The sequence below is a fragment of the Apostichopus japonicus genome, chromosome 9, assembly GCF_037975245.1.
Source record: "Apostichopus japonicus isolate 1M-3 chromosome 9, ASM3797524v1, whole genome shotgun sequence".
NCBI classification, from domain to species: Eukaryota; Metazoa; Echinodermata; class Holothuroidea; order Aspidochirotida; family Stichopodidae; genus Apostichopus; species Apostichopus japonicus.
Genome location: NC_092569.1, coordinates 25,557,623 through 25,584,360, shown reverse-complemented (window position 1 = coordinate 25,584,360; position 26,738 = coordinate 25,557,623). Strand labels below are relative to the sequence as shown.

General features: G+C 33.1%; 3 protein-coding genes and 1 long non-coding RNA gene across 4 annotated transcripts in view; 3 read left to right on the top strand and 1 right to left on the bottom strand.

Annotated features, from left to right (window-relative positions):
* Positions 1-7,320, top strand: part of LOC139974459 (fibrinogen-like protein A) — a 28,524-nt gene extending 21,204 nt beyond the window's left edge. The window contains exon 5 of the mRNA XM_071981630.1: positions 7,058-7,320. Within this exon, the coding sequence (XP_071837731.1) occupies positions 7,058-7,305 (248 nt within the window). The 3' untranslated portion in view covers positions 7,306-7,320. The remainder of the gene's footprint in view (positions 1-7,057) is intronic.
* Positions 1-26,738, bottom strand: part of LOC139974450 (epithelial sodium channel subunit alpha-like) — a 133,968-nt gene that overhangs the window by 94,478 nt on the left and 12,752 nt on the right. The gene's annotated exons all lie outside the window — the stretch shown is intronic.
* Positions 12,531-19,657, top strand: LOC139974460 (fibrinogen-like protein A). The gene is made up of 5 exons (XM_071981631.1): positions 12,531-12,680; positions 16,207-16,258; positions 16,991-17,160; positions 17,558-17,828; positions 19,142-19,657. The coding sequence occupies exons 1-5, from the start codon at positions 12,600-12,602 to the stop codon at positions 19,390-19,392; spliced, it is 825 nt and encodes a 274-aa protein (XP_071837732.1). The 5' UTR covers positions 12,531-12,599; the 3' UTR covers positions 19,393-19,657.
* The window catches only part of LOC139974466 (uncharacterized), a 65,870-nt gene continuing 61,600 nt past the window's right edge, over positions 22,469-26,738 (top strand). The window contains exon 1 of the long non-coding RNA XR_011795488.1: positions 22,469-22,515. This is a non-coding gene — a long non-coding RNA (uncharacterized lncRNA). The remainder of the gene's footprint in view (positions 22,516-26,738) is intronic.

Sequence of the window (26,738 nt, the reverse complement as noted above, 5' to 3'; positions counted from 1 at the left end):
CGGTAACCTGTTCAACCAATCTGTACTTTGCGTATTGAAAATAAACTTAACATGTCGAAAACTCTATCCATTACTATTAATATCGAGGAAATCAAACAGTTATATGCCCAGGAGAACAGGGAACATCAATGTTGTAGTACTCGGTACTAGAGTACTTTTTGCGAGTACTTTGTACACGCACTCGGTGGAAGCACTCGAGTGTTACAGTACTCGTACTAGTCATTCAGTACCAGAACTCGAATGAAAAAGCGCTCGTACTCGGTACAGGGAAACTAATATGACGTGTTCGGATCCATATACTTGGTATTCGGAACCTCAATTACTAGCATGTACTTGGTACTCGGATAATAGTAAGAACTCACAACACTGGTGAACAACTAAAAAGAGAATGATGTACCAAAACAGAACACACTAAAAGATGTGGTCTTGTGCATAATGCCAATAGACTGGCCGTTATCCAGACGGATTTAGAGAAATTTAATCTCTAGGCCGCTAACTCTTCATTCAGTTCAATCATTACATTTGCATTGGTTATCATTATGTGGTCGTATCATCTCTATTGGAAGAAGAAACGTCGATAGAATGCATTTATTCCTGATTTATCCTTCAATATTGCAACATCACACTTGCAATGCGAATTAGCATAATGATTCTAACCTCCACGATCCATTAGCTACACATAACTTTGGGACGAGACTATTGGTTTTCTGTTGAACTATACGCGGAAGTTTTAAAACGATTGTGACCATATCCTATCTGAATGAACATATCAATGAAAGCCAGATATATTACAAGTATAATGACGATTCGATGCATATTCATGATATATGATTAGAACCTATCTAAGGATCTTGCAAGAATTATATTAAAAGTAATGCTCTATATTTTGTACAATTGAAACAAAGAATGACTGGTAATTGATTTAAAAATTCTCTTTTGAGGTAAATATTGTTAAACATTATCTAGACGCACATTACATAGGCTGGACATCCGGGCTCGTGTAGGAAGTAAGGAAAAGCAAATGTACCTCTGGTAAATTATATTTTATATGAAATTCATAAAAACGTTAACATTATTTCATACTTGAGTTGATGAATTGAGACGATTCAAGGTTTCCATAGTATTAACAGTTGTTTCCTTAAACTGAGTGATCCATCGTATTTGAGAAATATCTTCATTCGTCTTGCAGACTCTGCTCAGAAGATATCATTCTAAATAAAGTCTACATTTCCTTCAATCAACCATGAAGTTACAGCTTTTGTTCTTCTTCATTTTTGGAGTTTTTCTTCTGAAGTTTCTCTCTGTAGAATCTTCTGATGAAGTGGTAAATCTTTCAAACATATTTCAGGACGTTTTCATCCTTTATTAAAATGTCCATTTTCATATCTTATAAATATTATTTTTTTTAAATATTAAAAATATATTTTCTGTTTCATAATTTCTTCTATTGTTTTGCTAAATCGGTGCATGCAGATATTCAGACTGATTTCTTGTTTTTATTTTGTCAATCTTTCTTCACTGCTAACCATATCAATTAAACCTATGAATACTTCATATTTTTTCAATTAAATACCTGAACAATGCAACATCTTTCTGATCAACATACATGTTTATACATATTTTAAAGAGATCTTGTAAGAATATCTTTAATTCACTCGAGATGGTGAACTTACATTTTCTCTATACGCTCTGAAAAAGCTCCATTAATCGTTCTTACAGTGGAGCCTTCTTAAAAATGTATTCAACATATAATATTGCACTGGGAAGTAATAATATGTATCATCGATAAAGCAGTATGTTAACAAAGTTAATACAGGGACACTGAAATTAACACGAAGTAATTAAAGACTTTCCGATGTCTCAAAAAATATTTATGCATACGATACATAGACAATAAGTTGAATTCATTCTAAGAATGAAAACTGAGATGTCGAACATCATTCGATATTTTTTAGCACCGTTACATTGTAACATTGTACACGTGTTTTACGAATAATAATTGGCAGCCTTTCCCTATATATTTACTTAAATCAACTTTAAGTCACCGGAAAATGGACATTTCAATACCTGAACCAATCGAAGGTTTATTTATGAAAAAAGGAATGTTCAAGTAACGAGAAGGATTTATATTTTTGCAGTTTTATTAATAAAAAAATATTTATATATGCACCACTTAATAGTTAAGTAATAACCTCAGTCAACTTTTGATATATTTAGGCTAACATACAAAACAAGATTTGAAAAACTACTCAAGCCGAGCGCAACTTGACTACATAAACTAGCATAAATATTTATTTAACTTAAATTAAGAGGAACATTTGCTTTGTTATTAATTTATTGAATTATATGGGAATTCCAAGTTTATTAGTATATTATGCCTAATGTGAACAAAAGATATTTTATTAATTACATGCAATATTATATATCTAGAAGGTTTATTGTCTAATATCATCAAATATTCTTAAAGTTATGGGCGTAACGAAATTAAGTACTTTTGAATAATAATTGCTCGCTATTATATCTTGCAAATAAACTATGAACTTTAACTGAATAGGTAGACAGACCATCACCATCATGGTTTTTAAAAAGAACTGCTTCGCTACAATGGCATTTCCCAATTTTCAATTTCGTGTTTGCTATTTACTAAACTAAGGATTTTAATGTCACTACGTTCTCAAAAGCAATAATCCCAAATCAGATAGATTAAAAAGTAAACATATTGATGTCTATATTGATACTTGTTTCAACTATGTTATTGAGACGTTAATGCTTTAATTTGCTGTTCACTTTATTTATGAGATTTCAGCTTCTTGAACATGACCGTCACCTGTGTTTTGAAAGCTAAAACCCATTATTCAATTTCTATGTATAACAGACACTAAAGTATCAAAATATATAAGTATAGAAAGAGAAGGGTAAAATAAATTTGCAAACCCAGACTTACAATCTTTACTTTAAAAAATTAATGATCCTTCATAACCTTTGTTTTATATCATAGCATAGCATACAGCTACACATAATGAATAAAAATTTCGCCTAACAAAAACAATCCTTTATATTAAAAAGGCAATATACCAAATTAAATATCGTAAAACGGAAGCAGCATCCTCAGTAGTTACTAAGTTGTGGTAGGAAGAGAAATCAGCTTTTAAACAAACTAGTCCTACTTGAACTTCTTTTTCCAGACTTGATTCCCTTTGATAACTACTTTCTGTTTCTTTACCAAATGATAAATTCCGTTAATATATATTTATCAAGTAATGTTTTTAGTGTAAATGTTAAGTTAATAACCTGAACAAATTTGAACTTAGAAAACATCAACATTGAAAGCCAAAATTATGTTAATAAGAAGTGAAAATGTTTATATCTTGAAATCAATTTGTATATTTTACTACTGTTGTTTTTTACTTTGTAGATTTACCCTGCTCTCCTTAGTCATATCTGTATAAACTAAGCAACAGTCCTACTCTTGTTTTTTACTTTGTAGATTTACCCTGCTCTCGGTGTTCATATCTATACAAACTAAGCAATAGTCCTTCCATTGTTTTTACTTTGTAGATTTACCCTGCTCTCCGTGTTCATATCTATACAAACTTAGCAATAGTCCTGTTGTTCCGTTCCGTTAAGATATATGTATCAAATACTGTTTTTTTTTATGGTAAATGTTAAGTTAATAACCTGAACAAAGTTGAACGTAGAAAACATCAACATTGAAAGGCAAAAATATGTTAACAAGAAACGAATACGTTTATATCTTGAAATCACTTTTTATATTTTACTAATGTTGTTTTTACTTTGTAGATTTAACAGGCTCTCCGTGTTCATATCTATAAAAAAATAAAAACTAATCAATGGTCTTACTGTTGTTTTCGAAACCTGATTATGGATTTGTATATTCCACACTACATCTTTTATTTATAAGATTTATCTTGAACCTGATCTTAACTGCTCTGTCCGTAACTAACACAATAAAGAACATAAGGAAGTATCAGTTCTGTCGATTTTTTACAACAATCAAAGTCATTCTTTTATGATTCTCTTCATTTTGACTACTCTCCATACAAAATGCAAAATTTGACATATTTCAGAGATTAAAGTAAAGATAAATATGCGTATTAAACCCTTTGATGTGATTATTCTAATTTACATTTTCGTGTTCAAGAAGATAACTGGTCCAAGCGGTAAAATTTTCCCCGTCGTTCTGATATTTATCAGAGCGAATAGTTCAAATTAATCAAAAGACAATAAACAAGGCTAAGAATAATGTTTATTCAATAAAGGAGTTTATCTGTGCGATAAAGCATCACTCCATTCGTAATGTTCGATAGTTTTGAAAGTAGTAATAATTTTCAATTTCTTTTATTTGACAGAGTGACATCAGAACTGATAACAGTAAATCCAGGCGAAGAAGAGACACAGAAAGTAAGTTTCCACACACTCGAGATTTATTTACTTGCATTTTGTGCACATAAGCTTATTTTACTTTAACTATGCAATTGTGGTTTAATTGCACCTGTGTAATTTATTTGAGTGTAATATGTGCTTAGGGCAACAGTATCTACAAGTAAGTGTTATGTGTTCGTTTATTTCAAAAGGGAAATTTCATTATTCGTCACCAAAAATATTACAGTTTTGACGTATTATTTATTTGCAATATCACTTGTTTTTGTGCCATTTCCTCCTTTCATCAAATTGCAAGTTTTTTATTGAGTGAAACTGTTTGTTGTAAGTAAAAATTAACCTGGCTTGTAATGTTTTCTGACAAGAACTGGAGTACTTTGAAATGAAATTCAGCTTTACAGTGTTTATTAGTTCAGCGAAGAAGATAATTCAAAATAATTGGTTAATATCGTTGAAAAAAAACAAAGTAAATAACAAATAACAAATATTTTTGGGAATGTCTATTGGACTAAATTACTATAAGGGAAAAATATGTTCAGCAACCACTGTTAGGCCGTTTAAGCGTCGTATTTCTGGGAACGTCTATTGATTGAACTAAAGTATTAAAAAACAGATTGCTAAAATCTTGTGTTGTTTTGTTTAAGTTTCATTCACTTCTATGCAAACATGTAAGACAAAAGAAAATTACCCTGTTTCCTGCGTCACTGATTTTTCAGGTTCATCTTACTTCTACTACCAAGAGCCTCAATATCCGAGAGATTGCAAGGAAGTCTATGAAAAATGTGATGATCAAACTGAATCTGGTATTTTCATGATTCCATTGATGGCGGAGTTTGGACGGTACGTTTTTATATAAGAAAATTATTGGTTTGCACCATGCTGTATTGTTGAATTTGCAGAGAGCAACAACTAACTTGGACACAATAATGACCTAAGCTTGGAAAACCTAACCCTCTATTTACATCATTTTGAATGAACTAATCAAAATTAATATTGAAGAATGAAAGAAATGTCCGTTGAAGGATTAAATATTACGGAAAAAGACTATTTTCCATTCTATCTTCAACAGGTTTTCCTACGTCGAGTCGATGGCGCTGTAAATGTTTACGTGACTGGAATGAATATAAGAAAGGCTTTGGCTTCCTTCGCCGAGAGTTTTGGCTTGGTAATGACAACATTGCTTACTTGACAAACCAAGGCAACTATGAGCTACGAATCGACATGAATAATGTCAACGGAAAACCCTACTACGCCAAGTACAACCTCTTCAGAATTAGTGATGAAAGCAGTAACTGCAGATTAACAGATCTTGGTGACTATTTGTCGGAAAGCACAGCAAGTAAGAATAATACAAGTATTGGGGTTTTCTGTGTTATAGTTAAGTTTGGTAGTTTTGAATAATTTTTACGGTATTCCAATTTCCAATCATATTACTATAAAAAATATTAGCAGAAAACTTTGATTGCTTGTTCATAAAACGTTGAAGCCATCGTTGTGAGGCTTTGTTAGTATTGTAAACATTTCCGTCCTTCCACTTGGCGAGTATGATAGCAAACTGACGGGCCACATATAAAAGCAATTACGTCTACGTTTGAAACGACACTAGCCAAGTACAAGATAGAATACTTTATGTACACAAAATGAATATTAACATGATATAGTTCGTTAAGGTTTACTGCAGACACAACATGAATTTTAATATGCTGCAGGCCGTTTAAAACCGTTGATATCAGCCCAAGTTTTATGTCTAAATCAGATGTAAACGTCTTTTTTAGAAATGACCATTTAAAAATATTCAGTTCCTTTCAAATTACATATGCCAATATAAGACAATGTTACTTGTTCCAAGAAATGAGACATTGGCGAACGTATGAATGGCATTGCGCAGTAAGGCATGATTGCTCTATCTAGTATAACGAAAAAACATGTCAACACAGCCATATAATCAGTAGGTAACACTCATCTTTTTAATATGTAAAATTACGTCAGTTGGTCCTAAGAATCAAAACAAAAACAAAACGGAAAGATAAGATTAATAATACTTACGTGACACAACTTATAATGCATTTATTTTATGAGTTGCTTCGAACAAGCAAACAATACCACTAGGCTAGAAATACTTTTAAAAAAATTGTCTTTACAAATCTTGTTTGTTCAAAAAAAAATTAAAAATCTACTGTCAAATTTGTACTTCAGTGGAAATATACTAATTTATGCACAAAATTAACACAGACACAATAAAAGTAGGCAATTTGCTACTTGTTTAATAAAAGGCGTTTGTCTAGTCTACTTTCTATGACAAAGATAATATACTTTACAGGCAAAAAATCAACCTGAAAGTTGAACAGATGTTTTGACAATTCACCATACAGATTGCATCAGTACTTATATTAATAAATGTGTATGTATTGTAATACAATCAGACAAAATATGAAACCCCCAAGTCTGAGCAACATTATCTTTATCATTAAAATGCTTTACATAGATTCTGGTACCATATATATTAACTCTACTAACTCCTCCAGTTTTACCTTGAGCCGGTGAATGAAGCATTTATTTACATGCTATGATGATTTCTTAACAACAAGTCCGGACTTTTTATGACACGTGGTAAATTAAGTATTGCATTTAACTATTGTTTCTGTCTTTCCTTCAGATTATGACGCTATGGCTTATCACAGAAACATGTCCTTCACTACGAAAGACCGGGACAACGACCGTAATAGTAACAACTGTGCTTCGAAATATTTTGGTGCCTGGTGGTACAATAGTTGTTTTAATACCCACCTGACAAGTCTCTACTTTGGAAACACGGATCATTATCAAAGCATTTATTGGTATAATCTTCCTGAGAGTTATTACAACCTAAAATATGCAGAAATGAAAGTACGCCCTGTACTTTGATGAACAAACGAAACAGAGGAGACATCTAAATGAAGAATATCGCGACGACATTTTGATTGAATGAAAACATTTTCTTTTGAGCTACCGTTAGATCTTTTTCATTTGTTATATATTTTGACAAATTGCATTAAATTTAATAATCTGTCATTTATTCTGAGACTCATTGCTACTTTCTTAGTTTTATATGTTTGACAAGAATATAGTGTTTAACTTGAGGCAAACACCGGTGAGGTGTTACAAATGTTAAAATGTTACGGTGTCCATGTTACTCGAACGGTAATAACGCTGTTAACAATTAATCGAAAACGTTCACTAATTTACTGAAACGTAGTTAACATATTTCAACAGAACTGACAAAGGGGTGTCAAAGATCTGCACGACCGTGGTTATTTAGGGACCATTCAGCGAAAATGTGGGATGAAGAATTATTTTATAACTTTTTGTCAATACAATAGACGTAGGAAAACTATACTATATAATAACACACCAGAAATATTCCACTTCACGACCGGTTTTGTCCTTTTGGGACTCATCAGGCGAAGGTAGGAATCGAACCCCGGATCTTGTGTCAGGAACCGAAGTCAGTCCCACTCGACCACATTGATTAATTGGTGAGTTAATGCGTATAAATTGGCTTTGTAAAACTGTCATTGAGGGCGTATTACCCAAGTGTTATGGCGCTTTGAATCTGACAATTTTACACCTTGGCTTGCCTATAAAGAGTGGTTATTCGTCATTGAAGTATCACGGATCCCTTACTTTTCAACGTGTAATTTATTTGAAGTACCTCGGTCCCTCACCTTGAACGGGTAAGTTATTTTAAGTACCACGGGTCCCTAATTTTTAACGGGTAAGTTATTCGAAGTACCACGGGTCCCTTACTTTCAACGGGTACGTCATTGAAGTACCACGGTTCCTTACTTTGAACGGGTACGCCATTTGAAGTACCACGGTCTCTTACCTTGAACGGTTCAGTTATTCGAAGTACCACGGGTCCCTTACTTTGAATGGGTACGCCATTTGCAAAATGTACAGAAACTAACTCTGGAGGGCTCGTCTGATGTCGTACATGACTGATATTATTTAATACACGGATTTTCATGTACACCCATGTGTACACTACTGATAAGAGGGGGAAAAAACAATTTAACAACGAAAGTTGCACATTGGAATCTGTATCGATTTCCAAATCAAGTTTTGTTTCTACAGTGGAAAATAGGGCTGAACTTTGTCTGCGCGGTTGTTAAAAGGACTGTATGGATTGACATAATACATGGGTGACTGAATACGTCATAGTGTAAACTAGCCAATGATGTCATTTTCTTTACACTTCTGACACTCCCACATAGGGACCTAATCCAATCAAAAACCCTTGCGATAAAAACGCCTCAAAAATGAATTTTCATAGTCACGCTCGTGTCCGTGCACAGTGCATATGCATACATGTTACATACGCAACCGTACAAGCCCTGCCCATTTAACCAATTGGGATATAGAATGTGGCAGTATATACATTATTCATTGCGTTGAATGGATTATTGACACCTGTGATATTGACAGTGGTCAGTGGATGAGCGACTCTTCCATAGAAACAAATTGATATGACACGGAGGGCCGATTAAGACAGGAAAATAAGCAAATAGATATTGAATGGTCGATATTGGTCATTCATATGCATAACATGGAGTTAACTTACAATTTTGGAGGTGGGGGGTGGATCAAAGTTTGTGTGTGTTTGTGTTTTTATAGCCTATGTATGTGGACCAAACGTTTGTCATGAACTCATAAACCGTGATGCCAATATATTTCAAACTCGGTGACGTTAGCGTGGGTATGGGATCTAGGGCCACAGTGACGTCATATGATGAAATGGGTTAAATGTCAAATTTGGCTAAACTTGCGCACGTACCACAATGACCTAAACGAAGTTGTTCACTTATTTCAATTGTGAAGTCCAGCTGAATTGAAAATCTTAACAAATATGAATTTAAATTTAATAAAACAAATCAGTTAAAGCAACATAATGCTCAGCGACACATTTCCATTAAATAATGTCACTGCACAAAATTTCCCACCTTAGCCAACCCCACGTTTCACAGATACATACCAACATATTACAACACCTTCATTTCATCTAATAATTTATTGAGCTTTAATTCAAAGGGAGATGATTATAGTTCATAAATGCATGTTCCAAAATTTTCGCTACGATTACGATCCAAAGTAAACTATGATATTCAGCGATAACTAAAAATTAAACTATGATTCATTCGTTAAGATTTTTCTTCTTGTTCAGAATCCAAACATGAGATTCCCTATTGAGACAGAGCAGTACTCGGTAATCTGCTTTGTTTTGATTTTGTTTTTTGATTGCCTTACTTTTATGTTATTTTTGGACATAAGCTGATGTATTCGAATAACTAGATTATCTCTGTACAAAGGCAACTTACTTTGTCAGCTCTGTTGTTTTGATATGATTTCCGAACAGTCACGTTATTGCTTGTCTTTGTTCAAGTTATACTTATGAATACATTAAAGCAACATCTGCGTTAACTAATCTAAGCAAAAAAAAAACATTTCATTTGTCATAATACCATTACAAGGATGCTTAAATAACTGACATTTCAAATAGTCCACAGTTGGGTTACTACTGTAAACAAAACTATAATGATAAGGTACATCATTTTAATAGGGTATATTTAATTTTAAACAGTGGTAGGTCCGATGTAGGTTTCATCAAATTTGAAGCAAACATCAGTTTAAAGTTTGAAAATATTGCTGTAAACTATCACTGAAATCCAACATTTGCAGCTTTAAAATTTCTAAAGAGCAGCAAAATAATCACTCCCTTTATTTACTTTCCTGATGATAGAGATCTGTTTAATATATATCGTTATTTATGTAGCAATGTTTGATAAACAGTTTGCAACAAGAAATAAAGATATTTTGAAATAAAGTACAAATATTCAGATCACTTTTTTTGGCATGTACGTTTTCAAGGAAACAACTGGTAAACACCTCAATAAAATTTCAAAATAATTTAAGTAAATTATGAAAAAAAATACAAAGGCCTATATATATAACTTTCTAAATTGACCCTCCTGATGATAGAGATCTATTCAATATTCTTAAACGGTAAATATCAGACAACGTCTTGTGGTTAAGTAGCAAGAGAAATGTCCCCTATACATTTCCGTATATAGCTACATCTGTTGTCGAGCAACAGTCCTTACTGTTGGCGAGTGAAACCTATACTTGCATGTCTTAGGACTATGTAGGCCTATACTGTACGTAGTGTATAATACAACAAGCATGTATTTATTCGGTATAAACAAGATGATCAGGACTCAGGTGTCATTGCCAGATAAAAAAACACAAGATTAATACTTTCACTTGTCTTTCAAATATACAACTATCAAATACATTACAGGTATTTCAATTAGAGTTATATTATTGTATGAAATTATGTGCAATCTCAAAATGCCATGTATTATGTTTGAAGTATGAAGTATGAAATCAACCGTACTTAGAGTTCGAGCCAGTTAGTAATGAATTTGGTTTGTAACGAAAAGTTGTGCGTATAACAGTACTAGGGTAAGCCTCAGACGTGTTACTTAAAAATGTGAAAAGAATTCTCAGAGAGTGTTTTTTTGAAACAAACTGCGTGTACATGAAACGTATACGTTGGTTGTTGAGTCTGTTCATCATACACACTCAACACAAATTGGAGAACCAAGGACAAGATGTTTTGAGCAAGTGGAGTAAAGAAAGTAACACTTTCGTATCGACTGCGCAGACTTGCCATCATACGCACAGAAGAAAGGAGCGTGGAGGTTAACGAAAAAATGTATCATAAATGTTATATTAACTGTTCAAAAAGTATTTTGAGTGAATTATGACATGGTTATAAAGATCTTAAGACAATTAACTTACTGAACAAATACAGTTTTCCTAAATCCCGTCATGTGAAGCGCATAAGTTAACGCGTGATATGGAATTTAACATGTTACCCTGACAACCAAACTGTAAACCTGGTTGTCGGTAACCTGTTCAACCAATCTGTACTTTATGTACTGAAAATAAAATTCACATGTAGTTGAAAACTTTATCCATTACTATTAATATCGAAGAAAGTGACCAATTACATGCCAATGAGAACAGTGAACAATAGTGTTGAAGTACTCGAAAAGAAGCCCTATTCGGTACTAGAGTACTTTTTGCGAGTACTTGGTACACGCACTCGGTGGAGGTACTTGAGTGTTACAGTACTCGTACTAGTCATTCAGAATCAGAATTCGAAGGAAAAAGCGCTCGTACTCGGTACACGGATTCTAAAATGACGTGTACGGACTCTGGTACTTGGTACTCGGAACCTCAAGTACTAGCATGTACTTGGTACTCGGATAATAGTAAGTACTCACAACACTGATGAAAAACTAAAAAGAAAAGGATGTATCAAAGCAGAACGCACAAAGACATGTCGTCTTGTGCTAATAGCTATAATGCTAATAGACTGGCCATTTTCCAAACGGATTTAGACAAATTTAATCCCTAGGCCACTAACGCCTCATTCAGTACAATCATTACAATTTGTATGGGTTATCATTATGTTATTGTATCATCTCTATTTTAAGAAGTAAAGTTGATATAAATCATTCATTCCTGATAGATCTTACAATATTACAACATCACACTTGCAATGCGAATTAGCATCACATTGGCTTCACAAAACTATGCAACAAGACTAAAGGTTTTCTGTTGAACTATACACGAAAGTTAAAAAAAGGTTATGATCGTATTCTATCTGAATGTATACATCAATGAAAAGCCAGATATATTGCAAGTCTAATGACGGTTCAATGCATATTCATGATATATGATTCGAAATATATCTAAGGGTCTTGCAAGGGTCATATTAAAAGTAATGCTCTATATTTTGTACAAATGAAACAAATAAAGACTGGTAATTGATTTAAAAATTCTCTTTTAAAGTAAATATTGTAAAAATTTATCTAAACACACATAAACTAAGGAGGACTTCCGGGCTCGTGTAGAAAGTAAGGGAAAGCAAATGTACCTCTGGTAAATTTGATTTAAATAAAATTATTCATAAAGACGTTATCATAATTTCATACTTGAGTTGATGAATCGAGACGATTCAAGGTTTCCATATTATTAACAGTTGTTTCCTTAAACTGAGAGATCTATCGTATTTGAGAAATATCTTCATTCGTCTTGCAGACTCTGCCCAGAAGATATCATTCTAAATAAAGTCTTTATTCCTTCAATCCACCATGAAGTTACAGCTGTTGTGCTTCTTCATTTTTGGAGTTTTTCTTCTGGAGTTTCTTTCTGTAGAATCTTCTGATGAAGTGGTAAGTCTTTCAAATTTATTTCAGGACGTTTTTATTATATATCGAAATGTCCATATCATATCTGATAAATATAAATTTAGGATCGAAACGTCAGGCCAATTTTCTTTTATACATTCTCCTACACAGGCTCTTTAGTAGATAAGCAGTTTGCTAACAGTTTTTTTTTTTTTTTTGAAATATAAATTTGGTGTAACTGTTAAAAATATATTTTCTGTTTCATAATTTCTTCTCTCGTTTTTGCTAAATCTGTGCATGCAGCTTTTCAGACTGATTTCTTGTTTTTATTGTTTTCAATCTTCCTTCAATGCTAACCATATCAATTAAACTTTTGAATACTTCAGATTTTCTCAATTAGAAACCTGAACAATGTCACATCTTTCTGATCAACATACATGTTTATACATATTTTAAAGAGATATTGTAAGACTATCTTTAATTTAATTCACTCGAGATAGTGAACTTACATTTTCTCTACGCTTTGAAAAGTTCCGTTAATCCTTCTTACAGTGACTTCTTTCTAAAAATGTATTCAACATATTATGTAGCACTGGGAAATAATAATATGTAACATCGATAAAGCCGTATTTTGACAAAGTTAATACAGGGACACTGAAATTAACACGAAGTAATTGAAGCTTGCCGATGACTCGAAAATATTTTTATCCATGCATACGGTAAATAGAAAATAAGTTGATTTCATTCTAAGAAAGAGAATTGAGATGTCGAACATCATTCGATAATTTTTAGCACCGTTACATTGTTACTTTGTACAAGTATTTTACGAATAGTAATTGGCAGCCTTTCCTAGATATTTACTTAAATCAACTTTAAATCACCAGAAAATGGACATTTCAATACACCAATCGAAGGTTTATTTATTATATTTAGAAAATGAATGTTCAAGTAACGGGAAGGATTTTTCGCAGTCTTGTTAATCTAAGAATCTAAGAATAGTAATATATGCGCCAATAACCTCAGTCAACTTTTGATATATTTAGGCTAATATACAAAACAAGATTTGAGAAACTGCTAAAGCCGAGCGCAACTTGACTACATAAACTAGCATAAATATTTAATTTGTTGTTGTTAACTTATTGAATTATATGGGAATTCCAAATTTCGTAGCTTCATAAGTATATTATGCCTAATATGACCTAAAGATATTTTATTAATTACATGCAGTATTATATATCTAGAAGTTTTATTGTCTAATATCATGAAATATTTTTAAAGTTATCGGCGTAACGAATAAAGTACTTTTGAATAATAATTGCTTGCTATTATATCTTGCAAATAAACTATGAACTTTAACTGAATAAGTAGACAGACCATCACCATCATGGTTTTTAAAAAGAACTGCTTCGCTACAATGGTCTTTCCCAATTTTCAATTTTGTGTTTGCTATTTACTAAACTAAGGATTTTAATGTCACTAAGTTCTCAAAAGCAATAATCCCAAATCAGATAGTTTAAAAAATAAACATATTGATGTCTATATTGATACTTTTTTCAGCTGTGTTATTGAGACGCTAATGCTTCAATTTGCTGTTCACTTTATTTATGAGATTTCAGCTTCTTGAACATGACCGTCACCTGTGTTTTGAAAACTAGTTTCATTAAAACCCATTATTCAATTTCTATATATAACATACACTTAAGTATCAAAATATATAAGTATAAAAAGAAAAGGGTAAAATAAATTTGCAAAACCAGACTTAAAATCTTTACTTCAAAAATGAATGACCCCTTCATGACTTTTGTTTTATATCATATCATAATGAATTACAATTTCGTCTAACAAAAACAATCCTATATAAAAAAAAGGCAATATACCAAATTAAATATCGTAAAACGGAAACAACATTCTCACTAGCTATTTTGTATTAGGAAGAGAAATCAGCGTTTAAACAAACTAGTTCTACTTGAACTTCTTTTTTTCCAGACTTGATTCCCTTTGATAACTACTTTCTGTTTCTTTAACAAGTGATAAATTCCGTTAATATATATTTTTTAAGTAATGTTTGTAGTGTAAATGTTAAGTTAATAACCTGAACAAATTTGAACTAAGAAAACATCAACATTAAAAGGCAAAATTATGTTTCCAAGAAACGAAGACCTTTATAATTTGAAATCACTTTGTATACTTTACTATTGTTGTTTTTTACTTTGTAGATTTACTCTGCTATCCGTATTCATATCCATATAAACTAAGCAATAGTCCTTATATTTTGTTTAATTTGTAGATTTACTCTACTCTCCGTGTTCATATCTATACAAACTAAATGATAGTCCTACTCTTGTTTTTTTTTTTTTACTTTCTAGATTTACACTGCTCCCCGTGTTCATATCTATCAAAACTAAGCAATAGTCCTGTTGTTTTTACTCTGTAGATTTCACAGGCTCTTGTTGTTAATATCTATACAAACTAAGCAATGGTCCTACTGTTGTTTTCGAAACCTGGTTATTGATTTGTATATTCCACACTACATCTTTTATGTATAAGATTTGTCTTGAACTTCCTTAACATTGCTAGTCAGTTCTTCCTGATCTTGACTGCTCCGTCTGTAACTAACACAATAAAAAACATAAGGAAGTATTAGTTCTGTCGATTTTTTTTTTAAATTAAAGTCATTCTTGTATGATTCTCTTCATTTTCCCTATTCTCTATACAAATTGCACAATTTGACATATTTCAGAGATTAAAGTAAAAATTAATATGAGTATTGAACTCTTTGAGGTGATCTAATTTACCTTTTTTATGTGTTAAATAACTGATCGAAGCGGTAAAATATCTTTATTTATTCAACATAACACATGTAAATAATTAATTAAATTATACTTTTGTTAGTCTCTTTTAGTAACCTCTACCATGGATCAAGTTGTATCATGTGATGCTTTAAATGTTTTAGTCAAAATACTTTGTACTTTCCTTGTTTGTTTTTTGTTTGGCATTATATGACAAACATCATGATTCTATGTGCCAGGTATTGTCACTTGTTGATGTATAGTTTTCAAAATCCGCTTTCCATAAATTACTTTATTATTCAGGACTGTGTTTATATTTTTCAAACATCAATGCAAAGCCTTATTGAAATCTTAAACTCCTCATTTAGGCGTCATGCTGGTGTTCACGTTGTAGGCTTACATTTTAACTAATGATAACGTTGACAAGCAACTGTCGTTTGCTAAAATGATTTTGTTTTCGTTTCATAATACTTTACCTGTGATTTGTGCATATGATAATAACTAAAGGTTTGAAAAAACTCACGACTTTGATATATCCTAATGCAAATTTCACACATCAAGTCACTGTGTACAGAGTGAGAAATTTGAAGAAAGGAAACGTTTTCCCGGTCGTTTCTTATATTTATCACAACGAATAGTTCGAATTAAACAAAAGACAATAAATAAGGCCAAGAATAATGTTTATACAATAAAGGAGTTTATCTGTGCGATAAAGCATCACCCCATACGTAATGTTTGATATTGTTTAAATTAAATAATGTTCAATTCCTATTATTTGACAGAGTGACGTGAGAACTGATAACAGTAAGTCCAGGCAAAGAAGAGACACCGAAAGTAAGTTGCCAAACTCGAGAATTATTTAATTACATTTTGTGCATATAAGCTTATTTCACTTTAACGATGCAATTCTAATTTGATTGCATCTGTGTAATTTATTTGAGTGTAATATTTGCTTAGGGCAGCTGTATCTACAAGTTAGTGTTAAGTGTTCCTTCATTTCAAAGGGAAACTTAACTATTCGTGGCCAAACAAATTACAGTTTAGACATATTATTTATATACCATATCCCTTGTTGTTTACTCTGTGTCATTTCCTCATTTCATCAAATTGCAAGGTTTTTTTTATTAAATGAAACTATGTTGTAAGTAAAAATGAACCTGGCTGGTAATGTTAACTAACATAATCTGGAGTACTTGGAAATGAAATTCAGCTTTTTAGTTTTCATTCTGTCTACGGTCCTCGTTTACACGTTATTTAAATACCATCAGAATGTAGGAAACCAATTAGTTCAGCGAAGAAAATAATTCCAACTAATTGATTAATATCGTTGAAAAATAATATAATAAATAACAAATAAGAACTATTTTGGGGGAACGTTTATTGGAATAAATTACAAAAACAAAAAAATATGTTCAACAATCACTGTTAGGCCGTTTTAAGCGTCGTATTTCTGGGAACGTCCATTGATTGAACTAAAGTATTCAAAGAAACAGATAGCTAAAACTCTGTGTTGTTTTGTTCAAGTTTAATTCACTTCTATGCATACATGCTTCACTGATTTTTCAGGTTCATCTTACTTCTACTACCAAGAGCCTGAATATCCGAGAGATTGCAAGGAAGTCTATGAACAATGTGATGATCAAACTGAATCTGGTATTTTCATGATTCAGCCCGACGGTGCTCCAGAACCTTTTGAGGTTTATTGTAATAATTCCATCAATGGCGGAGGTTGGACGGTACGTTTTTTATATAAAGAAAACTAAGTTTGTCCCATGTGATGTATTGTTGAATTTGCAGGGAGCAACAACTAACGTGGACACAAATATGACCTAAGCTTGATAAACCTCAAGAGTAAAGTTATTACACGACTCGCCACGTTTCTCAGTTAAAGGCTTGGAAGTTGAAAATTCCTCGCAATGTCTTTATTTTAAAAGGGGAAAACAATATTAACTTGTTTTATTTACGTAAAGAACATTTCGTGTAATCGTTTCCACAACGAATACGTTATATGGCATCTCTATTTACATCAATTTGAATGAACTACTCAGAATTAATTCTGAAGAATAAAAGAAATGTCCGTCGAAAGATTAAATATTACGAAAAAAAGAGGATTTTCCATTCTATCTTCATCAGGTTTTCTTACGTCGAGTCGATGGGGCTGTAAATTTTTACCGTGACTGGAATGAATATAAGAAAGGCTTTGGCTTTCTTCGCAGAGAGTTTTGGCTTGGTAATGACAACATTGCTTATTTGACAAACCAAGGCAACTATGAGCTACGAATCGACATGAATAATGTCAACGGAAAACCCTACTACGCCAAATACAACCTCTTCAGAATTAGTGATGAAAGCAGTAACTACAGATTGACAGATCTTGGTGACTATTTGTCGGAGAGCACAGCAAGTAAGAAATATACACGTATTAGGGTTTTCTGTGTTATAGTTAATTTTGGTAGTCTTGAATAATTTTTACGGTCTTCCAATGATATTACTATAAAAAATATTAGCAGAAAACTTTGATTGCTTGTTTATAATACGCTGGAGCCATCGTTGTGAGGCTTTGTTAGTATTTTAAACATTTCCGTCCTTCCACTTGGTGAGTATGTTAGCAAAATAATTGGCAACATATAAAAGCAATTATATCTACGTTTGGAACGACACTAGCCAAGTACACGCTCTATAAGAATACTTTATGCACACAAAATGAATATTAACATGATGTAGTTTGTTATGGATTATTGCAGAAACAAAATGAATTTGAATATGCTGCAGGCCGTTAAAAACCGTTGATATCAGCCCATGTTTTATGTCTAAATAAGACGTAGGCATTTTTTTTTTAGAAATGACCCTCTAAAAAGAGTCAGTTCCATTCAAATTCCATATAACGATATTAAAACAATGTCACTTGTTCAAGAAATGAAACATTGGCGAACGTAAGAATGGCATTGCGCGGTTAGGCATGATTGCCCTATCTAGTATAACGAAAAACATGTCAACACAGCCATGTAATCATAGATAATATCAACTTAGTAATCTATAAAATTACGTCAGTTGGTCCTCAGAAGCAGAACAAAAACCAAAACGGAAAGATAACATTAATCATACTTACGTGCCACAACTAATAATACATTTATTTTGATGAGTTGCTTCCAACAAGCAAACAGTACTACTAGGCTAGAAATACTTTAAAAAAAATGTCTTTACAAATCTTGTTTGTACTATATAAAAGAATCTCCAGTCAAATTTGTACTTCAGTGGAAATATAATACTTCATGCTAAAAAAGTAACACAGTTAAAATAAAAGTAGACAATCTTTGATATTAAGTTGGTTAATAGCAAGCGTTTATCTAGTACACTTTTTATGACAAAGATAATATACTTTACAGGCAAAATTCGACCTGAAAGTTTAAGAGATGTTTTGAAAATTTACCATACAGATGGCATCATAACGTACATTAATAAATGTGTATTATTTTAATACAATCAGAAAAAAATTGAAATCCCCAAATCTGATCATGATCTTTAGTATTCAAATGATAAACAGAGATACTGGTACAATATATACTAACTCTATTAACTCTTCCACTTTTAACTAGAGCTGGTGGATTAAGAATTTAATCATATGCTATGATGATTTCTTAACAACAAGTTCGGACTTTTTATCACACTTAGTAACTTAAGTATTGCATTTACATATTGTGACTGTCTTTCCTTCAGATTACGACGCTATGGCTTATAGCAGAAACATGTCCTTCACTACGAAAGACCGGGACAACGACCTTAAGAGTAGTTACAACTGTGCTTCGCAATATTTTGGTGCCTGGTGGTACAATAATTGTTTTTATACCCACCTGACAGGTCTCTACTTTGGAGCAACGGGAAGTTATCAAAGCATTTATTGGTATAATCTTCCTGAGAGTTATTACAACCTCAAATATGCAGAAATGAAAGTACGCCCTCTACTTTGATGAAGAAACGAATCAGATGAGACATGAACTCTAAATGAAGAATATCTCGACAACTTTTTTGGTTAAATGAAAAAAAAAATATGTTACCACTGGATCTTTGTCGTTTGTTACATTCTTGACTTACAAATTGCACTTAATTCAATAAGATGTGTTATATTCTGAGACTCAATGTTACTTTCTAAGTTTTATGTGTTTGACAATAATATAGTGTTAAACTTAAGACAATTACCGGTGAGATGTAATAAATGTTACGGTGTCCATGTTACTTGAACGGTTGTAAAGATGTTAACATTTTGTATCATCGCCTTATCGAAAACGTTCACTAATTAACTGAAAACGTCGTTTGTAGATTTAAACAGAACTGACAAAAGGGGGTCAAAGGTCTGCACGACCGTGGTTATTTAGGGACCATGCAGCGGAAATGTGTGATAAAGAATTATTGTATTACTTTTGTAAATACAATAGACGAAGGAAAACTTCATCAAGGGAGTTCGGTAGCATGAAATTGTCCCAACCTGGTTATCGATGCCCCTGCATTTGGCCCAATGTCTAACAGAACCGTGACTGCTTGTCTTTATCAAAAGAACTGAAACAAAGGCATTCAAGCCCGGTAAGAAGCGCATACCTATCCCATCACCCACCCAATCATACTGTCACTCATCTAAAAGGGTTATTATTATTGTAAAATGCATCATTGTACTTTTGAACTGGTATTTCTGGCAAGTTTGATGTCCTACTTCACCATCATGGAGCAGAAAGTCCATAAACTATGGGGCGGGACCGAAATGAGTATATATACACACACACACATATATATATATATATATAAATATATGTATATATATATATATATATATATATATATATATATATATATATATTTAACGCTTCATTCTTACATTTAGTGGTGGATGAATTATTCTACTCCTTCGGGCAAGTTGTTTGAAGTACCACTGGTCCCTTATTTTGAACAGGTTAGTTATTCGAAGTACCACGGGTCCGTTACTTTCAACGGGTACGCCATTGGAAGAACCACGGTTCCCTTACTTCCAACGGGTAAGTTATTCGAAGTACCACGGGTCCCTTACTTTAAACCGGTACACCATTTGAAGTACCACGGCTCCCTTACTTTCAACGGGTACGTCATTTCAAGTACCATGGTCCCTTCCTATGAACGAGTACGTCATTTGTAGTACCACAGGTCCATTTCTTTGAACGAGTACGTCATTTGAAGTACCCAGGGTCCCTACTTAAACGGGTTCGTCATTTAAAGTACCATGAGTCCTTTACGCTGACCGGAAAAGTCATTGAAGTATCACGGTCCCTTATGAATATCTATTTCTTAACAACATTGATAATAATGGTTCTTTACAACCTCAAAATCAAATAAATGGAAAAATATGACTAATATGAATATCCAAAGTTGATACTTTGTACATGGCAAGGTGTGAACGGCATACAAATATTTCCAAGTTTTCATTAAACAGTGGTCGTAGAAAATTCCTCAAATTCATTCGAGTGTAATGTTACCTCTCCCACACTCTATATTATTAGATCCAGGTGCAATGCTTGTTATGCCTAATGTTCATGATTACAAATATTAATGTCTTTAATTAATGTCCGTACACATTACGTGTCTGTAGTTATGGAAACTGGATCACCAGTACTTAGTATGGATTAAACATGTTAAAAGAACTAATTAGTGATTTAGAAACATTCGCCACAAAAGACTGCTATTACCACATTATTCACTCTTTCTGTATTGAAAATCACCTTAATAAAGCAATCATTATTTGAGAAGTTTCAGCAAGCTTTCTGCAAGAAAGACATCTATTATTTCATTCCATAGTTATATATAGTTAACTACTTCAACAAACATATTTCATCATTTATTGCACTTGGCCACTAAATTGCGAAATGTCAAAGCACCATAATTCTTTCAATATACAAGCAATCGAAATGAACATTTCGGAGTACTTACAGTATGCTTAATTTATGTTATTCTAAATAGCTTATGAAATAAATTTAAGAATATTTTTTCGGTGCTTTTTTGTCTTGACAGGCTTCCACTGACATAGGAAGTTGTCACATCCTGCAGGTTATCCTGTAATTAACGCTACGTCTCTTCCTTCATTGGTGGAGGCATATCCATAATGCGTACCAGTACATATTGTTTCTGTAATAAGTAATGTTAGTAATACTGTGCTGTTGCCTAAGTTTTCCAGTCTCACGTTTAGCAATCAAAGCTGCTTTGGCCTTCATGCAAGATGTTTTATCTGCAATTCTCCTGACTTAGGATTTTTTTTATGGTATCTTGTCTAGTTTCTCAGACAGGGTACTTTTACCTGGCAGTGTTGGTAAGAGCTGGATGGTAAGAGCTGAGCTAGCATTCGTGTTGGGTTATTCAATTATTCAATACAATGTGCTTTGTGTACACTATAGTTTCGGAAGCTGGTCACTTCGCCCAACAACCATTTCGCCAGACTGCCATTTCGCCCAACCTTACCATTTTGCCCAATCAAGTTTCAAGGCAGGTGCTACAGGATTGAAGGTCTATGGAAGCGTTGCTCTGATTTGCCAATATGTTGATATCTTAGGGAATTGAGCAAATGATAGCCAATGAAATTTTAAAGAGAAATTACATATATATTTATTTTGACGCATTTCACGTATAACCGTGCGCGTCTCCACCACACGCAAATCCCGTTTAATCGAAAACTGTACAGACATTAACTTTGAAGCGCTCGTGTGATGTCGTACATGACTGATATTATTTAATACATGAATTTTCATGTACACCCAAGTGTACACTACTGATTAGAGGGGGAAAAAACAATTTAACAATGAAAGTTGTACATAAGGATCTGGATGGATTTCCAAATCATGTTTATTTTTCTACAGTGATCAACAGGGTTGAACGTTTGACCACGCAGTGTTTAATAAAAAAAACTCTTTGATTTTCTACTGACTTAGACATTTTTTTCTCATGGTTTCTTGTCTGGTTTCTCAGACAGGGTACTGTTTTCTGGCAGTTTTACCATGGTAAGAGCTAAGCTAGCATTCGTGTTGTGGTATTCATTTATTCAATACCGTGTGCTTTGTGCACACAACAGTTTCAAGCGGGTGCTACAGGATTGGAGATCTATGTAAGCTTTGCTCTGATTTGCCAATATGCTGATATCTTAGGGAATGGAGCAAATGATAGAAAATCGAATTAAAGAGAAGTTACATATCAATTTGTTTTGTGCTTTTCACGTACAACTTTGCGCGTCCCCTGCACACGCAAATCCCGTTCAATCGAAAACTGTACAGACATTAACTCTGGAGGGCTCTTCTGATGTCGTACATGACTGACTGATATTTATTAATACACGGATTTTCATGTACACCCATGTGTACACTACTGATTAGAGGGGGAAAACAATTTGACAACGAAAGTTGCACATTGGGATCTGGATCGATTTCCAAATCGAGTTTTGTTCTACAGCGAAAAGTAGGGTTGAACTTTTGTCTGCGCGGTTGTTAAAAAGACTTTATGGATTGACGTAATACGTGGCTGACTGAATACGTCATAGTAAAAACTAGCCAATGATGTCATTTTCTTTTACACTTCTGACACGCCCACATAGGGACCTTATCCAATAAAAAACCCTTGCGATAAAAACGCCTCAAAAATGACTTTTCATAGTCACGCTCGTGCCCGTGCCAGTGCATATGCACACACGTTTACACACGCAACCGTACAAGCCTCGCCCATTTAACCAATCGGGATATAGAATGTGGCAGTATATAACTTTTACATTGCGTTGAATGGATTATTGACAGCTGTGATATTGACAGTGGAAGTGCGACTCTTCCATAGAAACAAATTGATATGACACGGAGGGCCGATTCAGACAGGAAAATAAGCAAATAGATATTGAATGGTTGATATTGGTCATTCATATGCACAAAATGGAGTGAACTTACAATTTTGGAGGAGGGTATCAAAAATAATGTGTGTGTGTGTTTGTGTTCTTGTAGCCTATGTGTTTGGACAAAACGTTTGTCATGAACTCATTAGCCGTGATGCCGATAGATCTCAAACTCGGTGGCGTTAGCGTGGATATGGGATTTAGGGCTACAGTGACGTCATACGATGAAATGGGGTAAATGTAAAATTTGACTAAACTTGCGCACGTACCACAATGACCTAAACGAAGTTGTTCACTTATTTCAATGGTGAAGTCCAGCTAAAGTGAAACTCTTAACAAAATTGTATGAATTTAAATTCAATAAAACTAATCAGTTAAAGCAACAGAATGCCCAGCGACACATTTCCAATAAATAACGTCAGTGCACAAAGTTTCCCACCTAAGCCAACCCCACTTTTCACAGATAAATACCAACAGATTGCAACACCATAATTTCATCTAATAATTTATTGAGCTTTAATTCACATGTAGATGATTATAGTTCATAAATGCATGTTCCAAAATTTTCGCTACGATTACGAAATCTCCAAAGTAAACTATGACATTTCAGCGATAATTCAGCGATAACAAATACGTAAAGATGTGTTTCCTTGTTGAGAATCCAAACATGAGATTCCCTATTGAGAGTGAGCGGTACTCGGTAATCTGCTTTGTTTAATTTTATTATATTGCCCTACTTTTATAATATTTGCCTTACTTTTATTTTATTTTTGACATTAACTGAACAGATGTATTCGAATAACTAGATTCTAATCTGTACAAAGTCAACTTCCTTTGTCAGCTCTGTTATTTTGATTTGATTTCCGAACAGTCACGTCATTGCTTGTCTTTGTTCAAGTTATACCTATGGATATATTAAAGCAACAACTGCGTTGACTAATTTTGACAGAAAACATTTCTATGTCATAATACCATCACAAAGATGCTTAAATAACTGACATTTCAAATAGTCCACAGTTGGGTAACTACTGTGAACAACACAATAATGATAAGGTAGATCATTTTAATACGGTATATTTAATTTTTAAGAGTGGTAGTTTAGGTTTAATCAAATTTGAAGCAATCCTCAGTTTAAAGTTTGACAATGTTGCTGTAAACTATCATTGAAATCCAACATTTGCAGCTTTGAAATTTCTAAAGAGCTGCAAAATAATGACTCCCTTTATTTACTTTCCTGATGGTAGAGATCTGTTTAATATATATCGTTATTTATGTATCAATGTTTGATGAAAAGTTTGTAACAAGAAATATAGATATTTTGAAATGAAGTACAAATATTCAGATCACTCTTTTTGGCATGTACGTTTTCAAGGAAACAACTGGTATATACAACAACTGGTGAACATCTCAATCTAATTTCAAAATAATTTAAGGAAGTTATCAAAAAATACAAAGGCCTATATATATCACTTCCTAAATTGACTTTCCTGATGATAGAGATCTATTCAATAAACGGTAAATATCAGACATTTAACGTATTGTGGTTAAGTAGCAAGAGAAATGTCCCCTATACATTTCCGTATATAGCTACATATGTTGTCGAGCAACAGTCCTTACTGTTGGCGAGTGAAACCTATACTTGTATGCCATAGGACTATGTAGGCCAATATTGTTCGTAGTGTATGGTACAACAAGCATGTATTTATTCGGTATAAACAAGATGAACAGGACTCAAGAGTCATTGCCAGATAAAAAACAGAAGATTAATACTTTCACTTGACTTTCAAATATACAACTATTAAATACATTACATGTATTTTAATTAGAGTTATATTTTGGATGATGTATTGTACAATCTCACAACCATGTATTATGTCTGAAGTATGAAGTATGAAATAAACCGTATTTAGAGCTCGAGCCAGTAAGTAATGAATTTGGTTTGTAACGAAAAGTTGTACGTATAACAGTATTAGAGTAAGCCTCAGACGTGTTCCTTAAAAATGTGAAAAGAATTCTCAGAAAGTGTTTTTATGAAACAAACTGCGAGCACACGCAACGTATATGTTGGTTGTTGAGTCTGTTCATCATACACACTCAACACAAATTGGAGAATCAAGGAAAAGATGTTTTGAGCAAGTGGAGTAAAGAAAGTAACACTTTCGTGTTGACTGAACAGACTTGCCAACATACGCACAGAAGAAGGGGCGGGGAGGCTAACGAAAAGAAATGTATCATAAATTTTATATGAACTGTTCAAAAAGTATTTTGAGTGAATTTTGACATGGTTATAAAGATCTTATGACAATGAACTTACTGAACAAATAAAGTTTACGTAAAATCCCGTCATGTGAAGCGCAAAAGTTAACGCGTGATATGGAATTTAACATGTTACCATTACAACCAAACTGTAAACCTGCTTGTACTTTACGTATTGAAAGTAAACTTCACAAGCAATTAAAATCTCTATCCATCACTTTCAATATCGAAGAAATCGAACAATTATATGCCCAGGAGAACAATTAACATCAATGTGGTAGTACTCGAAAAGTAGCACTACTCGATACTCTAGTATTTTTTGCGAGTACTTGGTACACGCACTCGGTGGAAGTACTTGACTGTTACTGTACTCGCACTAGTCATGCAGTACCACAACTCAGATGATACAGTGCTCGTACTCGGTACACGGATTCTAAAATGACGTGGTACTTGGTATTCGGAACCTCAAGTACTCGATACTCGGATAATAGTAAGTACTCACAACACTGGTGAACAACTTAAAAGACAAGGATTTATCAAAGCAGAACACACTAAGACATTTGGTCTTGTGCATAATGCTAATAGACTGGCCATTATCCAGACGGATTTAGAGAAGTTTAATCTCTAGGCCACTAACTCCTCATTCCGTAAAACCATTACATTTGTATGGGTTATCATTATGTTATTGTATCATCTCTATTTTAAGAAGTAAAGTTGATAGAAATCATTTATTCCTGATAGATCCTACAATATGACAACATCACACTAGCAATGCGAATTAGCATAATGATTCTAACCTACACGATTTATTGGCTTCACAAAACTATGCGACTAGACTAGGTTTAGTCGTTGAACTAAACACGGAAGTTAAAAAAGGTTATGACCGTATTCTATCTGAATGTACACATCAATGAAAAGCCAGATATATTGCAAGTCTAGTGACGGTTCAATGCATATTCATGATATATGATTCGAACCTATCTAAGGATCTTGCAAGAGTCATATTAAAAGTAATGCTCTATATTATGTACAACTGAAACAAATAAAGACTGGTAATTGATTTAAAAATTCTCTTTTAAGGTAAATATTGTAAAAAAATTATCTAAACACACATAAACTAAGGAGGATTTCCGGGCTCGTGTGGGAAGTAAGGAAAAGCAAATGTACCTCTGGTAA

Excerpts from the sequence above, each read along its gene's own strand:
- LOC139974460 (XM_071981631.1), top strand. The coding sequence starts at position 12,600 with ATGAAGTTACAGCTGTTGTGCTTCTTCATTTTTGGAGTTTTTCTTCTG. Across the intron at positions 16,259-16,990 it reads GCAAAGAAGAGACACCGAAA|GTTCATCTTACTTCTACTAC; the intron begins GTAAGTTGCCAA and ends CTGATTTTTCAG. Across the intron at positions 17,829-19,141 it reads TTTGTCGGAGAGCACAGCAA|ATTACGACGCTATGGCTTAT; the intron begins GTAAGAAATATA and ends TCTTTCCTTCAG.